The 26,185-nt window shown below is 37.6% G+C and overlaps 1 protein-coding gene across 1 annotated transcript in view; it reads left to right on the top strand.

Moving 5' to 3' along the window:
• Positions 1–26,185, top strand: part of LOC139722876 (low-density lipoprotein receptor-related protein 12-like) — a 148,342-nt gene that overhangs the window by 107,699 nt on the left and 14,458 nt on the right. The window contains exons 2-3 of the mRNA XM_071634156.1: positions 16,251–16,443; positions 17,432–17,655. Of these exons, the coding sequence (XP_071490257.1) occupies positions 16,251–16,443; positions 17,432–17,655 (417 nt within the window). The remainder of the gene's footprint in view (positions 1–16,250; positions 16,444–17,431; positions 17,656–26,185) is intronic.

The following is a 26,185-nucleotide window of genomic DNA, read 5'->3' as shown; positions in this document are numbered from 1 at the left end:
ACCGGGGCTCATTTCCCAAAAGTCTGATGTAAACCAGGCGGTCATTTAAAAGGGATGGAAATCTTTGATTGTAATCGTCCATTAATCTTTTGTAGATATGAACATTGTGACTCTCAACTAATGATGCATTTATAGCAACACAACAAACCAAATAAAATGTGGAAATATTTACGTCATTTTTTATCAAGTAAACTCATTGCCTTTTATTGTGACTATTCGTGATCAATTATGCTCTCATGATTACGTCAAAGCAGCAGCTTTTAATAATTATTTTATTGAATCTATTCGTCCATCGCCTTCTACGGAGGAAAACAAGTATACTAGTATTCTTTCCGAAAAAAAAAACCCACAGCTCTTAAGTTATTTATACTTTCATTATTGATGGGGCAGATATATGAAAAAGATGCTTAGAGTATAAAATTTTGCACAGAGAGGTATTTTTCTGATTTAAAAAATTGCCGGATCCAAGAGATCTGACTACTGAGTCGGCCGCCATTTTGAATTCCAATATGGCCGCCATCACAAAACAGTTAAAGATCCATATCTCCAGTTCTGAATGACATATGCCATTCAAATTTGATACATAAAAGCATGGTGATATGTAACTTCAATAACATATTAACTTGACACGTCTGACAAGCTGCACGGCAGCCAATTTGAATGTTCATAATGATATGGTTGCCATGTTGTAGTGTTGAAAATCCCTATCTCGGGTTTGTAAATTAGGCTACCTGATTGAGCGCGCGTTTGAAACTGATTGAGTGCGCGCTGTTGTGTGTACATAGTGACTTCAGTGAAAGTGCATTATATTATATTTTTGCTGCACTTTTTTTTGCATTCTCGTCAATGTTAGTCGTGATGTTTGTCTTGGCAGCCATAATAATTTGAATTCAAAATGGTGGGCATAGCGTTTGCCACACATATCACATAATTTCATTTTTTAAACAAGCATGTCAAAATACCTGTTTGCACCGAATTTCACCATCACTCGTCATATAGAACTCGAGATAAGGATCTTAAACATTTCGTCGAGGCGGCCATATTGGAAGTAAAAATGGCGATCGTTCGAAGTTTTACAGACACTTCAAATTATCCGTCATTGAATTTTACACGTCATAACGCTCTTGTGTGCCACATTTTGGTGCCACAGGTCATTTAGAATCCAAGATAGGGATCTTTAAATATTTCGTGACGGCGGCCATACTGGAATTCAAAATGGCGGCCGACCCAATGGCCAGATCTCTTCGATCCTGCAATATTTGAAATCAGTGCCCTAAAATACCTCTACATGCAAAATTTCACACTCTCCGCCGGATGTGAGCATTTCGACCATTTCTTGCTTACGTATCTGCCCCACTGTATGATTTATTAAGTGAAGTTTATGTCTGTAAATATGTTTGATCCGTGAACTTGATGCTTCAAAAGCCGCTGGAACAGATGGTATTAGGGCACGTCTTTTGCAAGAAGGGAACACAGGTGTAGTTATCTCATGGTTAAAGGCCACCGCACACACTATACGACTTTCGGTCGCACTACTGACCGACTTTAGATCCAAAATGAATCACAACAGCCTAAGAATAAATACGCTTGTTTATTTCAGATCCAAAGTGGGTCGGTCTTGCGACCGAAAGTCGTATATAGTAAGCGGTGGTCTTAACGGGTCTGATTTATTCATTGTTCAGCAGTTGAGTTTACCCACAGATGATTGGAAGCATGCTGAGATCTTGCCTTTGTTCAAAAAAAAGAAAAAAGAAAAAGAAAAGGTGACCGTCATGACACTGTTAATTAAATTCTATATTCATTCTTCCTGTTGTAAGTAAATTATTAAAAATGCTGTACACATATACCATTATACGATTACTAAATACGGCATGATATTTTTATTGGGCTCAGTTTTTGTTTCGACCCGGTCATTAGACTGCAGCCGCACTTGATTCCTTCCTTGATTCTGGTATTCGGTTTCCGGCAATTGTATGGTGGATATAGGCACTGTCTTCATAGCCTTTAAGCGTGTCTTTGGCACTGTTAACCCAAATTTAATGTTAGCAATACTAAAAAGGGGTGGAATAAAAGGGGCTTCCATTACAACGGTTCAAGTCATATCTTTTAAGGTAGAATGAGCGCTTTGTAAGAGTCTATCTATTATCATCATTCTTATTGTCAAATAGTTAAAAAGCAACATGTCAAGGTGAGAGAAACTTAATCGTCTACGAGGTCAACTTCAATTGTTGAACCAATGGAGCCCTGGTGCCTTAGGGCTCCATTTTAGGCCCCCCTTTTTCTTGTTATATATTAATGACATAGTTTCAGCAGTAAAGCATGGAAATATAGTAATGTACGCCGACGATACCAAATTAATTGTCAGTAGGGAAACCTTACTGTAAAATATGGTCAACCAACAAGAGGATTTGAATGCAGTCAGTAAGTGGATTAAAATAAATCATTTTCAGTTGAATGTAGAAAAAAACTAAGTACGTGATCATTGGAAGCTGACTAAAGTAATATAGTGATATCTGTTTACAACTTGAGTACGATAAAAAGGTAATTTAAAGATATAAAAGTATGAAATGCCCCGGTGTAGTTATAGGTGGAAATTTGCTTTGGCAAGATCATGTTGATTATTTCTGTAAAAAGGTGTGTGCTACTATTTCCGCCTTACGAAGAGTAAGACCATGATGTTGAAAACGAAAGCATGAAATTGTTGCATGGACGTCTTGTGCAATCGCAGATAGCTTATCAGAAAAATTATGCTACATTAATTCTCAAGGGCAATTACACAAACTACACCATGGCTACATTTCAAACAGCATGTTAAATATTTTAGATGTTTGTTTGTTTTTAAAGTATGATTAATGTATCATTAAATGTTTACAGTGATGGTTTTAAGTATGTCTCTGAAAAGCACGATAGGTGCTTACCCGATGTTCATCCAATAAAAATCTTATAGTGATGAGTGTGTTACGGAATAGTATGATAATGCTTTTTGTATAGCTCCAAGCAATCTCTTGAAGTTACTATTTGACAATAGAAACACTCTTACTGTTGATACTTTTAATTTTGAATTAAAGAAATATTTCATTTCATATGTTTCTAGTCTAAATTAGGTAATGATAATTATAGTATACATATTCTATCCTTACATTTCCATTGAGTCATTTATTATATCATTTGGTATGTCAGTTTCTTTATGGCCTTTTCTTACTGTTAATGATCGCAGGGTGCATTTTGTATACTTTCAGTCATTCTATTGTGACATGCATTGTATTTATATTCTTATGTCCATGTAGATATTTTACTTATGTATGTATGTAATTATCATTTTCATACAAGGAAAACCAACTTCTGTTGAATTAGGCTATCCTGGCCAGAGCAATAAATAAGTAAGTTAAATCAAAAACTGAACATACACACCAAACATGAACATTAACACATATTCGCAACTCATTTCCACGCAATTAAACACTTCACATTTTGCACAATGCACCGCTGCACCTTTTTTTTCTCTTTCTTTTTTTTTCTCCTCATTCTCCCCTCATTCTTCCCTCTCTCTCTTTCTCTCATCCCCCCTCTCTCTCTCTCTTTATCGCCACTCAGTAAGTGGTGACTTGTATATCATATTCCCACAATGTCGTATAGTTTAGACAATCATTTCTGAGTCCATTGTCCTCGTCAAGCGTTTGCCCATGATGATGGTCTCCTGTATTTCTGTGACATCCAGAGTTGCTTAATTTGTCTTTGAACGACAGATATACGGGATCCTATGTTTGCATAAATTAATGTATGCGTAAAATAATGCCTCTTTGGTTTCATTTTGCATTGTGTTAGAAAAAATGTTGGATATTTGAATTAATCATTCAAATTATACTGTGCTCAATTAGTTCTTTCCATTGACTTTGTATTTCATTTATGTATTAAAAAGAAATTCAGAAATCAAATCAAATCAATCAGTCAATCGAAATAAATCAAATCAAAATCGACACATTCATTTTGTGCTCCCTAATTTTCGTTTAACCTCATGTTCTTTCAGGATAAGTGAATAAAATTTTGGCTGCATTGGGAATTTCTGTTTGTTCTTGTGGAGCCAAAAAAATATAAACGCAAGGACTTGGGAAAGAAATGTACAACTGAGTTTATGCAAACGTGATATCATGTCTTTTAAATATTTCTTATTCATTGCATAGTTTTGCAGTGAAGAAAACGTAATGGGTGGTCTTTTACGGGATGGTTATTAATGGGATAGTTTTGATCAGTCGGATCCATTCTGAGAAAGGGGGTTGAAGGATTAACTGAAGTTCACGATTGAATATTGTAGATGGTTTTTGATCAGTACTTAGTGTCACTTGACCAAAATGACATCTATAACCCTTTAAGAGACGCATGTTGCATCTCCTTAACATGTATCTTATATTAGACATGGTATTGTATCAAAGTTGTAATGTCTTTGTACCCATGTAGACATTCTGGCACATACTATCAGGAAATATATACCTTGTATACTGAGCGGCTAAACACGACCTAGTTTGAGCACGTACGCCATGTCATGAAGTCTTTAGCTCCTAAAAATATTGGCAGCGCGTAATCGACTCTTTCTCATTTTTACCCCTGCTAGAGGCTGCTTAATAAAGAACATGTGAGCTCCAAATCTACTTTACATACAAATATTAGTATAACATAATGCGAGAAATGGCAGGTAAATTCCTGTGGCACGCAACGAGCTCTGTCAAACGGCATGTCGTAATGTGCCAGAGCTTGTCATTTAGTTTGTTGATGGGGGCAAGCTACAAGCATTTTACGATATCTAAAAGAAATATACCAATTTACACGGTTGAACAAGACTTTCGGGACCAGAGGTAACTATTGAGTATGACACTTACACGAGCCTGAATCCTGAAAACAGCATAGAGATTCAAAAAACAACAAACAAAGCTTATGTAATCCAAGACCAGATTTCAAAGTGTCAGTTTTCGTCATTCATCGCACATTAATATATCACAGACACACAGACACACATACACACAGTATTGTTCCCTTCGTATGTCATGACGAAGGCTTGCTATTTTGCAGATATCCAGCTTGCTTAATATCCTATCAATCATGTCCATTTTTTTTCCTGCGGTGGGTCGTGACGTTTGCACCGACTCTGCAGTTAATGAGACAAATTGAACAATGCCATGAGATGTGAAAGAGCACAGTGATCCCCCTCACCCGTAGTTTTTCGTATAGTTTTAGTAGGTCTGTAGCTAATCTGCGTGCAGGCATCATATTGAGCCAAAGACCGAGTTCTTTATTTGTCTTCTCCTTTCTCTTTTTTTGTTTATTTGTTTGAGGGGTGCACACAATAAAAAGATACGAAGTACAAAAGCAGCAATTTGTTCCATTAACGGCTCTACTGGAAATCCAGGGAAATGTGAGGCAACATACATGAGCATTATTTTGGTGAAGCTTGTTACGGGTAGATTTATGGAGACCTAATTTTCCATGAGAATGAACCACTCATTCACACACAATACATCCTCGTGACGTAATGTAAAAATCAAGGCACATCGACATACCCACGGACGATATGTACACGTGTACACTTGATGCTATTATTGGTTGTGCCTGATGTCCCTCTTGAGTAATAAAAGGTCATCGCACCAAGGAACTGACGCACCTAGTCATGCCTGAGCATTCCCTGCACAAGAGGAGCATGCAAAACAAAATGCACAGAGCTCTACAACATGCAATTGCGTTTAATTCTCTGTTTCCCAAACCAGTGCCGTACATAAGGCACTGTCCTAAACAAGATAGACGTCCCTTTCTCGATCGTCATCACTCACTCTCTCTCTCTCTTTCTCTCTCTCTGTTTCACGGACACACACACACACACACACACACACACACACACACACACACACACACAACACATCTCAACACGTAAACGCATGCTGACAACCTTGCATGCAATAGAGCGGGTCTATTACATTATTGCTATTTGTGTTTTGATATTTTCCCCCTGGCATATTACATGTCTCTATCTGAATCTCTTTAAACCAGGACATGTAACTCATTTCCGACCAGGCATCCTTTCATTTGACTGGAATAGTATACACTTGGGATTCCGTTCGCTTCACAGTTTACCAATGTAATCCTGTCAGGATTGGCCTTGATAGAGCCGCCATGCACCTTATTACCGACGTAGCTGGTGTGTGTGTGTGGGGGGGGGGGGGGTAGGGGTAGGAGAACTGAGGGATGCGGATGCTTGCTTGGCATGGCACTTTCATCGGAAACATCTATCTCACGATAGTCTACATATACTCTCTTATGTTTTTTTTCTTTACGTTTTATTTCTTTTTCCGGGCATGTACAAGACAACAACAACAACAACAACAACAAAGAGACGTTGCAGTCACATTTCACTAGCTACCTAAAATCAAAACCAATTCTTCTGGCAAATTCACGGACTATGTGAGAATAAAACTTATTTTTCTGGCAGCGCAAAACATCGCTTTCGTGCCACTCATGTAGCACTCGACGATTTTTGCGGGTGTGACCAAGAGTCCGATGATCTGATGTCAAAAAGTTGATAATACGTTACGGCATTATTTTCTGTCAGTGTTTTGTCCCAAGTCACTCAGATAACGTAGCTGGTAGTGGCTGGATATGTTAAACTATTGATATATAAGAGACAGATTTGGGAGATGCCCCCCCCCCGAAAAAAGTAACTAGATATATGAATAATGATTATTCTACAGTTAAGCATCCTTTTGTGATTTGTTGTACATTATATACTTTTGAGATATTTAAGATTTCTGGTATGTATATGCTAGTATATCAATGAATTTGTGCCAATCTGTACTATGAACTATTGGAGTGTGGGAATTGTGAACATTTGCTTTCAGTGTTAAATCACATTTCATAATGTGATAAATCAGTATAGACGTAGTACAATATCAAACAGAGTGAAACTGCTAAAATGGCTATAATGAACACAGCAGTTTTTGTCTTGTGTTTGCATGTGCTACTAGTCGTTGAAACTTTTGAACTTGTAGCTATACTGCAGCTGACCCTTATTTCTGACCCCAACCGAAACATAGTTTTCTTGTGATTGCAGAACTCGTCGACTTTTACCCTAATCTGTACCGTTACGTGTAAGAAATGTGTGAAAGAACGCCATGAAATTGTAATTACACGATTATCGTTAGGTAATGAAGAAAATGTGAAAGAATAACATAAAAGGTTCACCGGAAATACCATAGACCTTATATCCGACAGTGGTTGCTACAGAATGTTTACATTCGATAACATCGATTACAAGACATCTATGTCGGGCCATAGGGGTATTCATCGCTGGCGAGAGTTAACTGCATGCAGTTAGTTCCGCGTGCGATTCAATGGGCCGAATGCATAAACGCTAGCAATTGCTTGTGCTAGCCTTTTACTCGAATCCGTATGCATAAAAACAAGCAATTGCTTGCGAGCAGAAGCTTTTGCTACCAAGCACAAGCAATTGCTTGCTGCCCTCAAGCAATTGCTTAGAGACCAAGCATTTGCTTAAAAACGTATGCATAAAACATACCTTTTGCTAGTTCTTGCTAGCAATTGCTTACGATTTTCCAAGCTCTGTAAAATGAGCTTGAGCTTTTGCTTGACCGGAACGTTCCCTTTTTTTAATCATTTTCATATTCATGAAAGAAAGACCACACCTTGTGAAGGAGTGGAATAAATCTACAAGAAATTACTCCTGAGTAGTGTAAAACACTTTTTCATTTCAACAACGGGAATGTCCAGTGTTTAGCACGCAAAATGTGATGAAAATCAGGTAGGATGTCTGACTTCGGTAGAGAGCAAGGAGACCTCTCTCCGCGTGCGATCTGGCAGATCCGGGCTACTATAAGCTGCAGTGATGAGAATCAGCTAGTAATACGTATGCAGTGGCGTATCTAGGGAAAACGGCGCCCGGGGCAAGCGCGAAAATTGCGCCCCTAATTTTTTGAAAAAGTGTTCAACCCCAACCCCATCCCGGTAGGGACTTTAAACAAAGTCCACATGATATGCTTTTTCAAGCACTTAAAAGGGTTCTTTTGAGGGTGATTTAAATGTAATGAATTTTGATAAATTTTGGCGAGCGAGCGCAGCGAGCGAGCCGAAAATTTTGTTATTTCAGCTTAGAAAACAATGAATTCTTGTCATTTTTTGCTAATCAAATCTTACAATTCCTATCAAGATATAGTGACGGCCTTATAGATAACGATTTATACCAACAAACTGCATTCATGAGGAATTTAAAAAGTACTCTAAATTAGTACGCGCGAGTTAGCCGAAATTTGTATATTTCCACGTCATCATCACGTTTTGTTCTTTGAGGGTGATCTAAATGTAATGAATTTTGATAAATTTTGGCGAGCGAGTGCAGCGAGCGAGCCGAAAATTTTTGTATTTCTGCTTACAAAACATGAAATTCTTGTCAGTTTTTGCTTATTAAATCTTACAATTCTAATCAAGATATAGTGACGACCTTATAGATAACGATTTATACCAACAAACTGTGGACTTATAAAACTAGTACTCTAAATTAGTACGAGCGAGTGAGCCAAAATTTGTATATTTCCGCGTCATCATTACGTTTTGTTCTTATCTTTTTTGATTTGTTTTTTTTGCGCCCCCCCCCCTCCCATGTTCGAAACCGTTGGCGTCCTCTCTTGATCCAATCGGCGACCGCTTCAGACACGCATGAAATTGCAGCCGCTGCTCCGTGTAACATTTTTCCTGCTTAATATAAAATGACATGTGTGAACACAATAGACATTGTCATTTTGTGCGCGTCATCATCACGTTTTGTTCTTATCTCTTTTTTCTTTTTCTTTTTTGGATAAATTTTGGCGAGCGAGCGCAGCGAGCGAGCCGAAAATTTTTTGTATTTCAGCTTACAAAACATTGAATTCTTGTCATCTTTTGCTTATTTAATCTTACAATCCTAATCAAGATATAGTGACGGCCTTATAGATAACGATTTATACCAACAAACTGCATGAGGAATTTAAAAAGTACTCTAAATTAGTACGCGCGAGTTAGCCGAAATTTGTATATTTCCACGTCATCATCACGTTTTGTTCTTATATCTCTTTTTTCTTTTTCTTTTTTGGATAAATTTTGGCGAGCGAGTGCAGCGAGCAAGCCGAAAATTTTTGTATTTCAGCTTACAAAACATGGAATTCTTGTCAGTTTTTGCTTATTAAATCTTACCATTCTAATCAAGATATTGTGACGACCTTATAGATAACGATTTATACCAACAAACTGTGGACTTATAATACTAGTACTCTAAATTAGTACGAGCGAGTGAGCCGAAATTTGTATATTTCCGCGTCATCATTACGTTTTGTTCTTATCTTTTTTGATTGGTTTTTTTTTGCGCCCCCCCCCCCCATGTTCGAAACCGTTGGCGTCCTCTCTTGATCCAATCGGCGATCGCTTCAGAACGAATGAAATTGCAGCCGCTGCTCCGTGTAACATTTTTCCTGCTTAATATAAAATGACATGTGTGAACACAATGGACATTGTCATTTTGTGCGCGTCATCGTCACGTTTTGTTCTCATCTTCTTCTCTTTTTTTGATAAATCTTGGCGAGCGAGCGCAGCGAGCGAGCCGAAAATTTTTGTATTTCTGCTTACAAAACATTGAATTCTTGCCATTTTTTGCTTATTTAATCTTACAATCCTAATCAAGATTTAGTGACGGCCTTATATAGATAACGATTTATACCAACAAACTGTGGACTTGAAAAAAATACTCTAAATTGTACGAGCGAGTGAGCCGAAATTTGCATATTTCCGCGTCATCATTACGTTTTGTTGTTATCTTGCTTGATTTTTTTTTTGCGCCCCCCCCCCCGTATGTTCGAAACCGTTGGCGCCTTCTTTTGATACAATTGACGATCGCTTCAGAAGGAAAGAAATTGCAGCCGCTGCTCCGTGAAACATTTTGCCTGCTAAATATAAAATGACATGTGTGAACACAATAGACATTGTCATTTTGTCCGCGTCATCATCACGTTTTGTTCTTACCTTCTTTATTTATATAAATTTTGGCGAGCGAACGCAGCGAGCGAGCCGAAAATTTTTGTATTTCAGCTGACAGAACATGGAATTCTTGTGTGAACACAATAAACATTGTAATTTTGTCCGCGTCATCATCATATTTTGTTTTTATCTTGTTTGATTTGTTTTTCTGCCCCCCCCCCACCCCACCATTCTCCTCCCCCCCCCCCCCCCCCTTCCGGGCGATTTGTTTCTTCTTCTTCTTCTTCTTTTCTTTCTCCTTCTTCTTCTTCGTTTTTTTTTTTTTCGTTTTTTTTTTCTTCGTTTTTTGCGCCCCCAAGGAGTGGCGCCCGGGGCACGTGCCCCCCTTGCCCCCCCCCCCTAGATACGCCACTGTACGTATGTGTGTATAGATGTGTGTGTATGTGTGTGTGTGTGCATTTCATAGCTCTTCTGCTATGTCAGGAAATGTTTCCACACACACGTGCCCTTTCAAATACATGCTGTCACACTCGCCTTTGTTCTTGTGTTCGCACAGGCGTGAAGTCCCTTTTGTTGAAAACGCAAGCAATTGCTTGTGCGGGACAAGCAAAAGGTGTTAGCATAAGCAAAAGATTATGCATATGGATTTAAGCAATTGCTTGAGCTAGACCTTTTGCTAGACGAGCTTGTGCTTTTGCTTGAAGCAATTGCTTATAAGCAATTGCTTGTTTTATGCATTCGGCCCAACACTACTGCTATTAGTACACGATTGGATCATCACGTACAGTACTAGCAGCGTTCTATACACACTCACTACTGAACAAGGACTTCAAAATACTACAAAACAGTTTACTAGATACCCTTGGCAAATCGCGCCAGCCGGACAAGTTTCGTGGTAGATCTTTGCGATGTAATGTAAACAAGCAAATTCCAAATGATGAAAGATGAATTTTCGAACCCATTCCAGTAGGCTATTACGTTTTAGCTTTAATCAAGTTTTTTTTTTTTTTTCAGCTCTGTCTTAATCAATAGTGGCCTCTAGACACAAGCAAGGAGGTGGCTCCCTCTGAGACAGTTGTTCAACGCTGGCAGTTCGCATTGACGCGACGTCAGCAAGAAACAATGCACGAGATCGCTTTTATAGGTGTGCGATGTTGTTCGCGTTATATCATCTGATACTATAAATAAAATATCGCTGCATATCTCAGCTTAACAATGTTCTTGTACGCATGTTATCCTTTCTCCAATCTATCTGTTCAGTTCCAGGAATTAAACAAAGTAGATTTGAGTAGAGGATAATAACCCAGAAAGACATAGCAATATCATGTGAAGGTGCATTATGCAAATTTGTGTTTTCCCCATAGTATTTTTTTTTTTTTTGGGGGGGGGGTCTAATTCAATATTATTGTCGATACAAGAGTTGTTATACTGTACGAGTGAGACCATCATTCACGTTCATGAATGCATGGCGTCCCCACTCGCATTAAGTAAGTGCATACATTGTAGCTTTAGCCAATGCATTAGTCACTTTGCTGTGAACGTATACTCCAAACGCAAAATTGAGATCGTTGTAGTTTGGCCTGCAGGAAATTTATATGGCATCTTCTACCATTTGCCTAAAACAAAACATTCACGGCTTTATCTTGTCTTTTTAATTTTGACTGTTACCAAGCGTAATCATATTCTGAAGGACCTCAGTCACTTTACGGATTCCACTGGTATCTGCATCTCTTTTACAGGGGCGGATCCAGGAATTCCGTAAAGGGGAGGCGCCTTTACAAAATTAAAGGGGGCGCACGCACCCCCCCCATTTTTTTTCTTTTTATTTATTTTGTTTTAACCAAAGATAAAGAGCGCCCGGTGCGCCCCCACTGGATCCGTCACTGTTTTAAATCATAGATAGGTACTTTGTACATCCCCGAGGTGTTTGTAGTAGTGATTCACAGTTGTTTCCTCTTGAAGAGACAATGATAAAGGTGGAAAAAACAACTTCTCTCCCTTTTTAAAATTCTTATTCCAGCTCATTGCGACAAAGTGGATGCGCATATACAATTAAATATATTCAATTTACACCGGCGGAATTGTTTTTAGAGTAAGGAGATTAATTGAGCAAAGAGGTCCTGTTGTGTTCGCGTGGTTGCGAATGATTTGCCGTGCTTTAGAAATTTCATTGTGTGTGTAGATACATCGATGGCACATTGCATTTTGATATAAATTGCTGCTTAATACTGGGGAAGTGAAGAAGCGGGGGGGGGGGGGGGGGGACTATCGTAACATCGCACAACCCAAGTGGAAAATCTGAAAGCCATCACCTCGCGAACATGCTATAACACCATGCGGCACCTGCCAAAAGCCTGGTGGTTGAAGATCACGAAGCAACATCTATTGCATTTTCATGTCATTTCCAACAAAATATAATAACAGCACAACATCTGCATAATGGTTATACGAAATCACTGAGGTTCAGTCTTATAATAAGGGAAATATAGTGTAAGGAAATACAATCATATAAAAAGTGACTTTACAGTATAAAAGAAAAATTGTTATAAAGTATTTGTTATGCCTCCGTGTTTAATGGACTGTTTCTCACTTCTGTCCATCTATATATGCAGATATGCAATACATATTTCATGCATTTTTCTAAGCAGACAGACTGACAGACAGACACACAGAAAGACAGACTGATCTTATACATCTTTGTATATATATATATATATATATATATATATATATTGGAACAAGTTCACTCTGTTGACAGCAGGTTCATCCGTATTTATTGCTACTCGGAGTTTCATGCCACCTCCATGAGGGGCAATCATCAGGCATAATTCATCATCTCCTCTTGTGTATATATATATATATATATATATATATATTATATAATAGATGAAATACATGCATAACATTGGTCAAAATGAACGGAGACACCCCGTTAGGATGTGTCGCCGTTCTTTATTATACATGTACATAATTATACAAATACATTATGTAAATATGTATAAGTATTAAAGCGTCAGTTACCTATTCAGTTAAGTATAAAAGCGTCCATAGGGGAAATATACGTCTGAAAACGTTTCAGAAACACTTTTTTTAAATTCTAGATTGAAAAACATTTTGGTTTTATTGTAAGTCTTGAATTCTGAAAAAAAAAACCTTTCAATTCTCTCAATCATCAATATTTACTTGAAGCGTTGAAATCTTTTTCATTTTGGAGAAAAATTTTGTAAATTTTATGTGCGTGTATTTTATCATGACATAGGAAATTGTGTTATAAATAATAATAGGTCAACTGGGTATTTTAGGATTGGGAGGGGCGTCCGCCAAGGCGATCCTTTGTCACCTTAATGTTCATTTTAGCTATAGAGACACTTGCACTCCATATTAGATCTAACTCAGAAATAGTAGGAATAAAGTTAAGTACACAGGGGCGGGGCGGGGGAATAAAACTTTCCATGTATGCTGATGATATTACAGTCTTTTTAACAAATGATCTATATTTTTTTCTCATCTTGCAAAGATTTTAGATGATTTGCGATCTTTTCTTCTTTATCAAGTAATCGGTATGATAAGACAAAAGTGAAGCGAGCTGATCCAACTACTTCACCCAAAATGGAAGTGCAACTATTCAGAATGTAGAATTTGTATCCACTCTCACTGTTTTAGGAATAAATATGTCGTACTCTTTTCATGACAGGAAGGCGCAATTACCGAGAATTTTGATGAATATCAAATCACAACTGCATATATGGAGATCTATAGAGACCTATCCCTTTATGGGAAAATTCAGATTGTTGAGACTTAAAATACAATCCGACACGAAGTCTACGTTCATCATCAGATGAATCGTTACTCCAAACACCCAGAGTAAAACATGGATGGGGTGATCGTGATTTCTCCGTTATGGGACCAAAATTGTGGAATCAGTTACCTATTCAGTTAAGGCAACTGTCATCTACAGAGACATTCAAATCCAAACTTAAAACGTATTTGTTCCTCTCACACTGAGGACTGTAATTGCTGTCATTAATGTTCGGAACAATTGTATTCTTTATTTGGTATATGTTTGTTTGTTGTTTGCCATTTTCTTCTTTGTTGTCATGTTTGAACATGTATATGCATGTATATATCTATCTTTTCATTTTAGAAGAGCCATGAACACTGAAAGGTGGACCTGTGCGCTATACAAGTAGCCACTATTATTAATATTATTATTATTGTTATTATTATTATTATTATTATGCATTGTCTCAGTTTTTATATATCGCGAGCATAGTGTCAGTGCCAGATTCATTTATATGTGAAGTGAATAAAGTTATTTATGAATTCATTTGGAGAGGCCCTGATGGAATAAGGCGCGAAGTTTTGGTAAAAGATTGTGAGGATGGAGGTTTGAAAATGTGCTGTTTAAAGTCAATGATGCAAGCTCAAAAAATAAAATGGGTGCAGAGGTTATTTGGGACATGCTCAAAAGGGTAGAAATCTATTTGTTTGAATTTGTTGGCACCTGTAGGAAGAGAATTTTTTATTCTTTTGCAATTTTGAAGATTACTGTTTCACGCTGGTTATTAGAGGTATTAGAAACATGGTCCTTCCTCCAGAACAGAGAATTGAGTGTAGCGAATCAAATAATTTGGAATGATTTATACATTTTGTTTAATGGGAAGTCTATGTTTAATACACGTACAGTAGAAAAAAAATTAAGGTATAAGCGACATGTTAGATGAACACGGCCGACCTCTGCGTTGGAAAGATTGTAAGGGTAAATGTTTGCAGTTTACTGAGTATTTCACTCTTCTTGACTGCTTCAAGAAGATGCCAAGTGAGTGGAAGCTCTTTTTTCTTCGTCAAGATTATCACTCTTTTATTAAACCCCTTGGTATCCTCCCTTAATTGGGTTAAGGGTATAGAGTGGATGAGATTACACAACGTAACGACAAAGCAGTTAAAATCTAGTGTTTTTTGATCGTTTTCATGTTATTGGTATTGGATTTGAAGATGTACAAAATCTTTTCAAATTACCTGCCATAACCTGAATAACGCTGTATAAGATATTGGATAATTTGACACCTGTAATACGTGGCTTGTTCGAATAGCGTAAAAGATGATTCAAGGTGTTCCTGTTGCAAAAGTGAACTGGAACCAATAGAACATTTATTTTTTGATTGCCGGGGTGTCAGTATTCTGGGAGTCATTGTTTAACGAGGAAAAAAAATGAAACTTGATCCCTTGCAATTGTTTTCATGTCAGAAAGTGTTTGGTATAATTTCGTAATATTAATGGGTAAACAATTCATTTTAAGCTTACGTACTTACGTACATGTATCAAAGTTTATGTCACCTAAGGCAACATTTTGTGCAATATGTGAAAAAATACAGATTATAAAACATTTTGCACGAAGCAAAGTTGGCAAAAATTATCTCTATCTATTATCTCTATATAGAAAGCTAACTGAATCTGTTGAGATAGTATCATAAGGGAGGGGTATGGGATACGACAGGATCCTCCTGCTCCCCTTTCCCCCCGGCTCCTTCCCCCTTTCTCTTTCCGTTTCCTTGCTCGGTCTTTTCTTCCTCACAGCTGTTTTATACCTTCTTTTTTTTTTAATCCCCCCCCCCCTCTCTCTCTTGTTATGGCGTTTATTATAGTTTATGCTCATGATGCGACTGTTCTGCATTACTATCTCAAAGATTGTAGCGCCGAATACCCCCCCCCCCCCCCCCCCCGGCCCAATGGAGGGACAGGACTCTGGGCATCTTCAGCCAAGAGCTGAATGTATACTATTGTACAAAGAAAGTAACCAAGAGTGCATTAATGAGCTAGGCGAATAATATATTTTATTGTTTTTTTTTTCCTTGTGAGATTAGTGTGTGTTTTTGTGCTCTTGTTTTGTTTTGTCTTGTTTTGGGTGATATTTAGTTTTTGCACTACAGGCTATTCTTTTCTCTCTTTTTTTTTTTCTTTCCCTCGTTTTCTGTTGTATATTATTCTAGAGTGTATTGCTGTTGACGTCTGCTAGAGAGTATAGTCCAAAAAAAAAATGGATCAGACGTCTTGTATTTTTACTGTCATTGAACGCTGTTAAGAATGTTTTCTGCTGTGATGTCAAAACCTCATATGCCATATGACTTATGAAAAGGACAGTGTTTTATTCTGATCAATAAAATCCAGAAATACAAAAAATACATATATCAATATTCTCCATTAGAATTTTGTCAAAAACAATAATTCTCGCTCATCGAATATTGCAGATTACATGCCTGGGGAGCAGTGCGGATACATCATAGACAGCGGAGACCAGTTCAAAGTTAATTCAGTGGGTAACGACCGAGAGGAAGGTCACAGGTCCTACCCAGCCAATGTCTCCTGCACTATTACATTTCGTACAAAGCCAGACAAGAAATTCTTCATGCTTGTCACCAAGTTCGGAATCGAAAACTCAAGGTGAGGCTTCTATACAAGAAACCTAAACGTTGCTCAGATATAAGTTAGACATTTATTCACCAGCAAACACATGTTTTAAATGCTAAGATGTGCCAGGTTCAAGGTCGATGTATGTTGGTTCTTTGTCTTTCATTTACTTTGTAACTTTGTGCCTGTCGATATTATTCCGAATGATCGCTCGTCAACATTCTCAAGGAATGATTTATGGAATCGGAATTTTTCATTATCAAATAAAACCCACAAACTGAAATGCATGAGTTAGATACCAACGTGCACTTTTTATCCACATTATACTAAAGATTCAAGGGCAACTACCCCCTGGACAATTGCCCGAGACCCTTGCCCTGACCCTAACCCTAATCCTTATCCTGAACATAATCCTAACCCTAATCTTTACTCTAACCCTAAACATAGCCCTAACCCTAATCTTTACTCTTATACATTTGTATCGCTAACCAGTGTTTAGCCAGGGAGTAATAGTCGTCGGGGGTAATTGCCCTGATACGATACTAAATATTCATGGAAAGTAATGCAATAAGAACACATTTATCAGTAATTTTCCTAAATTAATATTAAAGAAACATGATACGTTAAACGCTGCCCAAATGAAGCAGCATGAATGATGCATGGAGCTTGATCTTAAAGACGTTTAACCCAAATCCCCTCTGCCCATCTAGGCCTCCTCCGTTTTCCCGTCCGTGAGAGACGGCATGTTGTCAAAGCTTAAATTAGGAGATGTTCATCCAATATGAAATTCACAATGATTCCAAATACTACATGCTCGTTGTAGCTAAGCAATCCAATTCACTGGTATTCCTAACCTTTGACATGAAATTGAAGGTATCTTGTCTAACTCTGCAGAAACTACAATCGGTTCTAGGTCAGGGATGCTCGAGATTGTCATTGGTAACCGTTGTTACGGAATTAAGCATAAGATTTTATTTCATAATTGACCTCTCTTCCTTTGCTGCTGAACAATGCACGACAGAGACTGCCAAAAAGACGGACTGTTCTTGTACAACGGGCATGCGGCCATTTCGGAGAACATGATCAGATCGGCCTCGAGAAATGGATTGTGCGGGGAACCCTTGTCACTCCCAAACTACTTTTCCTCTGAAGCTAATGAGGTCGCCGTCAAGTTTGTCACTGACGCCACAGACAACGACTACCGAGGCTTTCAACTCGTTTTAACTCCATATTGGCAAAGTGATGGTCAGTCGAACAACTAATACAAATTTATTACATACATACATATATATTGTATATATAAATATATATATATATATATATATATATACCGGGTGTCCCAAAAAAAGCGGAACGGTGGATTTTCAGTACCTTGCGGTCTAAAAGTTATATATCTTTTGACATCATTAGACAGAGCATCTTCCGCAGAAGACTATGATACCAAAATCATTTAATTTGGTTCAGTACTTTTTATTCCACGCCAATTTCTGAAAATGCAGCCATTGTCAAATTTCACCGGATTTTTGCGACTTATGAGATAATAATTTGAGTGCGACACGCGATCCATACGGTGAATATTGTGTAAGCTCGGTGATCCATGTCAACAAAAGATACAGCTTTCACATTGGGCACTGGCCAGGAAAAAACAGTGTGTGTGTGTGTGTGTGTGTGTGTGCGCGCGCGCTCCCAATGTAAAAGCGTTATCTTTTGTTGACATGGATCAACGAGCTTACACAATTCACCGTATGGAACGCGTGTCGCACCCAAATTATTATCTCATAAGTCGCAAAAAATTGAAAATGACTGTATTTACAGAAATTGGCGTAGAATAAAAAGTGCTCAACCAAATTTAATGATTTTGGTGTCATGGTCTTCTGCGGAAGATGCTCTTTGTAATGATGTCAAAAAAATATCTCACTTTTAGAACGCAAGGTACTGAAAATCCACCGTTCCGCTTTTTTTGGGACACCCGGTATATATAGTATATATATGTCTATTGTATATATATATATATATATATATATATATATATATATATATGTATATATATATATATATATATATATATATATATATATACATTGTATAGTGAAAACTTTGAGCAAAGAAAATGGGTTTCCATCGGGATTCGAACCCGAGACCTCCTGATTGCTAGACCGATGCTCTACCGACTGAGCTACAGAAAGCCCTAGTTCGGTGTTCGTCCCATAACCCTTAGTAGGCTTGCTAAGGGCGAAAAAGGGGGCGATCGCTGCATTTTATAGTACAAATGTCCTATGTGACACACATGTTCTTCGGTACAATTGGAAATTTTTCATCTAAAGAGACAATCTGTATCTATACAAATAACCCCTAATTTGCATAATTTATGCAAATTGATGTATAAACAATGAAAACCCCTTAAATCTCATCCTAGATAGATATGCAACCAGTTAGAAACACTCTATAAAACAAAATGAGAAAAGAATTTGAATAACTGAACCATCATTACCGCCTAATTACCATAATTGATAAAGAAAGTAAAGTAGAAAACATTGTTTTTAAAGTTTTTCTTACAGTCTAAGAAGTGCATTTTATGATAAAACTACCAAAGTAGTATGCATTTCCTTTAGTCAAAAGGAAATGGTTTGTAACATCAAAACACTATTTCTCTATGCAAATACCACCTAATTAGCATACTGCGCATATTGATACCCGAATATACCAGAAGTCAATGGTCAAGGTCGACTCAAGAAATTGTCAGTTTACGCGATAACTCAAGACAGGATTAAGCAAATTTCACCAAACTTGGTCCAAGGTTGACATATGATGGGCAATTAATCAAGCAGTTTATAAGTAAAATCGGCAAGAGGTCGAAGGACAAAAGGTCATGGTCAATGCTCAAAATTATTTCCCCCATATCTATGCAATACCTGAAGGTATTTTCTTGAAACTTAGTGGCTGCATACATGTACTACCAAATAAAGATTCTTCAGAGAGAATCTCAGGTCAAGAGGTCAAAGGTCAAAGGTCAGGAAAAAAAAATCACTTTTTTTCTCCGTATCTCGCAAATGATTCAAGGTATCTTCATGAAACTTGGTACTGGAAGGGATTTTCTAGGGAATTTAGGAGTCAGTTGTCAAAGGTCAGGGGTCAAAGATCAAGGTCAATTGGGCCCTCAAAATTTCACTATATCCCTCATATTTACCCAACGCTTTTAGGATTTTTGTTTTGAAACTTAAAATATACATTTATTAACTAATGGGGATTATCTGGGAAATTTCCTGCCAAAAGGTCAAAGCTCAAATGAAAGTGCTATGTTTCACTCTTTCCTCCATATCTTGAATGTGAACCCCAAGGTATCATGAAACTTAGTACATAATATTAATAATATGTGTATGTTCTACCTGACAGTGCTTCTCTTGTTGATCATCGGAAAAAAAAAAATGTTAAGCTCTCCCCTCTCAAGTGTTTTTGTTTCCTCTTGATACGTATAAGAAAGGACATGGAATTCAGTGACATGGTATATTTATCACTGTCATAGCATTTAATATATGGGTCGCATGAAAGTTAAGTTTGATGCACACATGTATGATTTCTGACATTCTTACCTTTTACATTTTTACCTGTGTGATTCCTTTTTTTTTATTTTAACCTCTGACATCTTTACCCAAAACAATTTTACATAATTATTTTTGGAAAAGCTTTAAGAACATGTAGGTCATGATCAACTATACAGATATTAGGTGGTATGTGGTGGAATATGATATTCTTTGGACCACCAGGAAGTTACATTATCCCATGGGAAAGTAATCACAACCAGGGAGAATATGACATTTACGATCCTCGCAAACAGTAGCATGAGACGATCTGTCGACAAATCACATCCTAGTAATTGTAAAGGCCATCTAATATACATGTACTCACTTATGGCTATGAACATATCATTTCTGCTTTGATTTCTCGTTGAAATTGAATGATTTTAAGTCAGAGACTAAGATTATTTAACATCTCCCATTTTGTTCACAAGACATTTTTTTTCATAAATAATTGCCTTATCACAATGTTATTGTGTACAAATTTACCACCACAGTTTCCATGCCATAGCAGCTCGTAGTATGCTGAGGGAACTTTTTTTTTTTCAGAAACAGACTTTGTTTCTAACTCAAGCTTGTAATGTGTGCAGATACCCTTGCATCCGCATAGTTTGCACAAGCTTATAATCAGTTCGATATATTCGCTTGGTTGCCTATAAAATACAATGAAAATCAGAATTCACACTTTCCCTAATATAGTGATGTTTTGTAATTATTTTCTAACCATGACATCAGTTGAGTACTGTTTTCAAGGAAAAAAAAAGAAGTTCCTTTTGTATGCAAAATTATTTCCATTTGCATATATTATCAGTCCTGTTCCAACGTAGGCCCTACTGTTATATCTGTATAATCATATTAAAGAGTGTCGGACTATCGATTGTTATTCTTCCCACGCTGCAAAGCATTTTATGCAATGAGGGAAAATTGATGGTAAAAATGGTGTGAAAAATCTATATGTTTCGAAATTTCACGTCTTGTATACCTATTTACATATTTTATGCATGAAATGTCAAAGTTGATTAAATAATTGTGGAAATATTTTAAGCAGCTGAAGAGTTTTCTTGCGAGAATATTGTCTTATTCTATTAGCTTTTTTGGCTATTAAGTTCAAAGCGATTTAAGACATTGTCACATGATTGTGTTTTGTTTGTTCTGATTATCTATGTATAGGTATTGATATGCATATTATGCAAATAATAGGTTGTTTGCGTAGAGAAAGTTTGTCTCTTTAGATGAATCATTTACTTTTTGACCCAAGGAAACAGCCATCCCAGGTCCAAACTTTTGAAGTACAAGATCCAGTGCTTAATAGATTAGAAATTCTTTCAAAAATGCAGATTTTTTGCGCAATAAACTGGCATAATTATGCGAATTTTATGTTTATTTACAAAGGTATGAAATCAACTTTTGCAGGAATTGTGTCCACATACTCTTATATAATACTTCTACCAAAATTAGGTATTTCTGCTGGATGCACATATATTTTTTAATTAATTTATATATATATGTTTTTTGCATAGATTATGCAAATTAAGGCTTATTTGCATAGATACAGAGTGTCTCTTTAGATGAAAATTTTTCAGTTGTCCTAGGGAACATCTGTACCAAGTAGGACATTTGTACTAAAAAAATGCAGCGTTTTACCCCCTTAACAAGTCTACTACCTTGATTCTCTTTGCTCGTGAGGTCAGAAAGCTATTGTGTGTGTGTGTGTGTCACATATTTGGCAAAGTGATGGTCAGTCGAACAACTAATACAAATTTGATACAGATATATATATATATATTATATATAATATATTATAATATATATATATATATATACATTGTATAATTAAAAATTTGAGCAAAGGAAATGGGTTTCCATCGGGATTCGAACCCGAGACCTCCTGATTGCTAGACCGGTGCTCTACCGACCGAGCTACAGAAAGCCCTAGTTCGGTGTTCGTCCCATAACCCTTGATTCTCTTTACTCGAGTGGTCAGAAGCTAACCTGACATTATTTCTGGTCAGTTTTCCCTTTCTTCATATATATATATATATATATATATATATTATATATATATATATATATGTCCCCCTCCCCCTAAACCCCCCCAAAAAAACAATCGGATTTTCGCATTGATAACTAGATTCTTCCAATATGATAAAACTGTCTGAATGCTACTTTAGGGTCTAAAATATAACATCTTACCTAAAGCCCCTAAAAAGATTTAAGCGGTTAAAGAGAAATGTGGATTATTGTAAAGCATGTTATGAGTCTGATTCTTTCAAGTTTAGCACTTGGATGCTCTTTGGACTGCATATTAATGCATGAAACCCAATGGACAGAAACGTGGAGGGAAGGGATTCCTGACATGCTCTACCAAACTCCTCATTTTCTCTTTGAATTTTTGACCACTGAAGCAAACAGGATGGGGTTTTTCTGTAAGATGTGGGATATAAGTTCATACCCTGAAAATGTATTTGGATTGATTCATGATTTTTAAAGTTATCGTTGCCAGATGGTCCCGTTGTTGTTGTTTGTTGTTGCGTTTTTTTTTTGGGGGGGGGGGAGTGGGGTTGGAGGGGGGACATACGGTATATATATATATATAGTATATATATAACTATATATACATATATACATATATGTAATAAACATGTTGAGATTTCACGTATTCACTGACGAAGAAACGGATATTATACATATATGTATATATACATATAATGAAGAAAAAAAACTGGTAATGCATTTTGGCCAATAAAGCATGAGTTTATTCAACTCAGTGTTTCTTCAGGAGTCGTGTCAAGACTCCTGAAGAAGGCGTAGGATGCCGAAAATTTTGAGTCGAATAAACGCAATGCTTTGTATGTATATATATATATATATATATATATATCCGTTTCTCCGTCAGTGTAGTGTAGCATACACTACACTGACGAAGCGCCCGAGGCGGGTTGAACATTTTGTAAAATAAAAACTTTCTTGTTGGATCTACAGATGGCGTATTTGAAACTCATTCTTCTTATAATTATATATATAATAATATATAATATTATAATATATATATATATTATTAATATATATATAATATATATATATATATATTTACATAAAGATGCATATTGTCAGGAACCATTTTTTTAAACAATACTATTGTACAAATGTGTTATTGTGTATATACAAGTAATATTGCATATCTCCTGCCAGTTCCGTTGTTTTCTGGCACTTGAATTAGGAATCTTTCCTGCAACAATGTGAAATATATATAGTCAAAAACATTGGCCAAAAGAAAACGGCAACACCCGTCAGGAGTTAGCCAAAACTTTGCTGAATTGTAAATGGGTGAAACAGGTTAGTCCTAATGCCGCTCTCTTTATCAGATGCAGGGGAGCGGAAGATGAAAAAAGGCATGAAAGAATCGTTTCAGAATCGGGCATGCTTTCGCAAAACATGACCGATCCGGGCAGGACGACTCTTCTCACTAATCCGTTTCTTTCGAAGCATGCACGCATCTCACAGAACCGTCTCTAAAGTGAAAGATTGTGTATCACTATTGGCAACACAGGCGGTACGGAGCCTCCGCGCATCCCATAGTTATGTCACTTAGGCTTGGGGAATAGCCCACGCCTTTTGAATGTCGGTGTCGGCCAAGGAGATTTTACACCCCTACAAAGTCTCTTTGATGCAAGCCACAGATGGAATGAAGCTTTCTCTGCAAACACTACACGCTAACTTTTCCTTAGAACGTCTCTGGTACCAAGGCGATAGAGGGAAGAGGTAGAAGAGCAGACCCCCTGCACCCTTCCTCGACCGACCACACAGATGCAGATAATCCATTATTCTCACAGCATGACTGGAGTTCCTCGGTTTCTTCTTCTTCCTTTTCGTTCATGAGGATTTTTGCACAATTGCCTCATCACATACTGTGAGTTTCACCGTGGCTACTAATTTCCTCTCGTCTGAGAATATCACAATATCGGGCCTCAGATCTGTGACAGCAAAATTGCTCCGGGAAAACACCAGCATAGAGTCCAAATCCTAGTTACCGGTTCTCCATGACGTGCAAAACTCTTGTTTCATCGGAGAGGCTTTTATAGACTGGGTTATATCTCACCGCGTTCACTTTTTCCTGGAGACCATGGAGAATTACTCTGAGGCACGCGATTATGCCGTGTGGTGTGGTGTGTGGTCGTGTACTCCTCTTCTCCACACAGCGCACACTCATCACTCGAAGCGAGATCCCTTCTCTGAAGGTTTTTCGGAGACGAGACTGTATCAAAAGTTGTGCCAATGACAAACTGGAGAAGTTTGGGGCTCATACCAAACAAAGTCCTACACTTCAGATCACAATGTTTAACCTTCTCCCACGATGTCCTATCTCCCCTGCACCCCATCTGAACTGGAAAATATTAATCATCATGCTCCATTGCCACAATCTTGCCTACTTCCAAGCGCGCCGCTGTTTTTTGCTCATTTTTTTTTTCTTCTAGCGAATGGGCGGGATATAAAGGCTCCCACAACCTTGGCAACCAACTTGTCCGCTCGCCAAGTTCTTGAAAATGTAGTTCTGCTTTTCCGCTGTCTCTCTTTCTCTCTGCAGGTTTCCTCAGCACTCCACCCCCCCCCCCCGCCGCATCGAATCGCAGGGTTTGATTTTTCTTCACCGTCTCATCAGCGCTATCGGGAAGCTGAATTTTAACTTTTTTAGGCCTACTACCTGTCCTCTTTAGGATTCCCGTAAGGCTGTCCAAAGGTAAACGGAGTATCGACTGTTTATCGTGCGCGACATTTGACAGATTTTAATCCCGGGAATACTCAGTCCGTCCAAAACAAAGGGATCTTCTTGTCCTGACTGTCCCGTGGTCCAATACCAGGGATCGCGATTTCGCCGTCTTCATCTTCATATGGCTCCAAGTCATAAACTCATTCACTTTGCCAAAACCTCCTGTGCCGATTTAACTGAAGCTTTGCAGATGGTGATGTCATCCATGTATTCTTTTAAGACAGGAACGCGCGATATCTCTCTTCTTCAAGAGGTATTGCTTTGGCAAAAAATTTGTTACGAAGGTCGTGTAACAAAAAAAGATTGGAGATAAAGTGCACCCAATGAAGATGCTAAATGAAAACTTCTGCCATTCCAACGTCCAATCCTTCTCTGAAAAGCACGCGTACAGTCCAGCAATAGTATGCTTGAATAAGTTCAACGAAAGTGTCGGAAACGTAGGTACCAAACAAAAGAGCAAATCTTTCCGCCACGTGCGGGTCTTGGCATGTCTTGGCATCTTAATAGCTTCCCACTGAGTAGATACGTGCTCCCATACGCCTCAGTGACCACGTATTCCTCGTATCTGCGTAGTGACATCCAAGTAGTCGTTCACTCGAAGGTACTATTCTCCTATCGCTTGGCTTGAATTGTGAAAAACAGTTATGCTTTCACATTTAACAATGTAATCGGGGCGAAAACCAGTGATTGTCTTTTAATTTGAAGTCGCCGATTTTTGAATGTACACACCTTCTGCTACTCTCCATTGGATAGAGATCTTCTTTGTTCGCCCATACAACCAACACAAGACACCATATCACCCGAAGAAGATGTGGGCACAAGTTCGTTATTTGGTCGTTTTGTCTAAACGTTTTCAGAACGTCTTCTTGTGGAAGGTTTTCGACGTATTTAAAACGTTTCAAATGGACGTTATAAAACGTTTTTTTAAACCTTAAAAAAACAATAAAAAACCTTTCCGTATTTTTAAGGACCTGGCAGAAAAACTGTTTGGACGTTATAGACGTCAATAAACGTTCCGTGGACGTTCTGCGGACGTCCAGAAAACCTTTGAAAAACCGTCTAGAACGTTCAAAAAAACGTTTTTAAGAACGTCTAAAAAAGTCTTATGACCCGTTCCAGAACGCTTAGAGAACCTTTCATATCCGTCCAGAACGTCAAAAAAACCTTTTAAGAACGTCTAATGTGTATCTTTTATTGGGTGTTTAAAGAAATTATAGTTATGAGATTATACAAGCACAATCTGGGGTTAATGTACCCTAATCCTAATCCTTATATAATCTTATCCTTAACCTGTTCCTAAATGTCCTACCACCTATACCTATACTACATCGTATTCCCAATTGATGAATCTGTATCACATTCTTTTTATATACCAGCAAAATGTTTGTAATGCATGAAGACATGGTCATAAAATTAGATCACACATACACCT

This window comes from Diadema antillarum, unplaced genomic scaffold (assembly GCF_040938485.1).
Source record: "Diadema antillarum isolate AM-2024a unplaced genomic scaffold, OU_Dant_1.0 scf00000175, whole genome shotgun sequence".
NCBI lineage: Eukaryota > Metazoa > Echinodermata > Echinoidea > Diadematoida > Diadematidae > Diadema > Diadema antillarum.
This window is presented reverse-complemented; position numbering and strand designations above follow the sequence as displayed.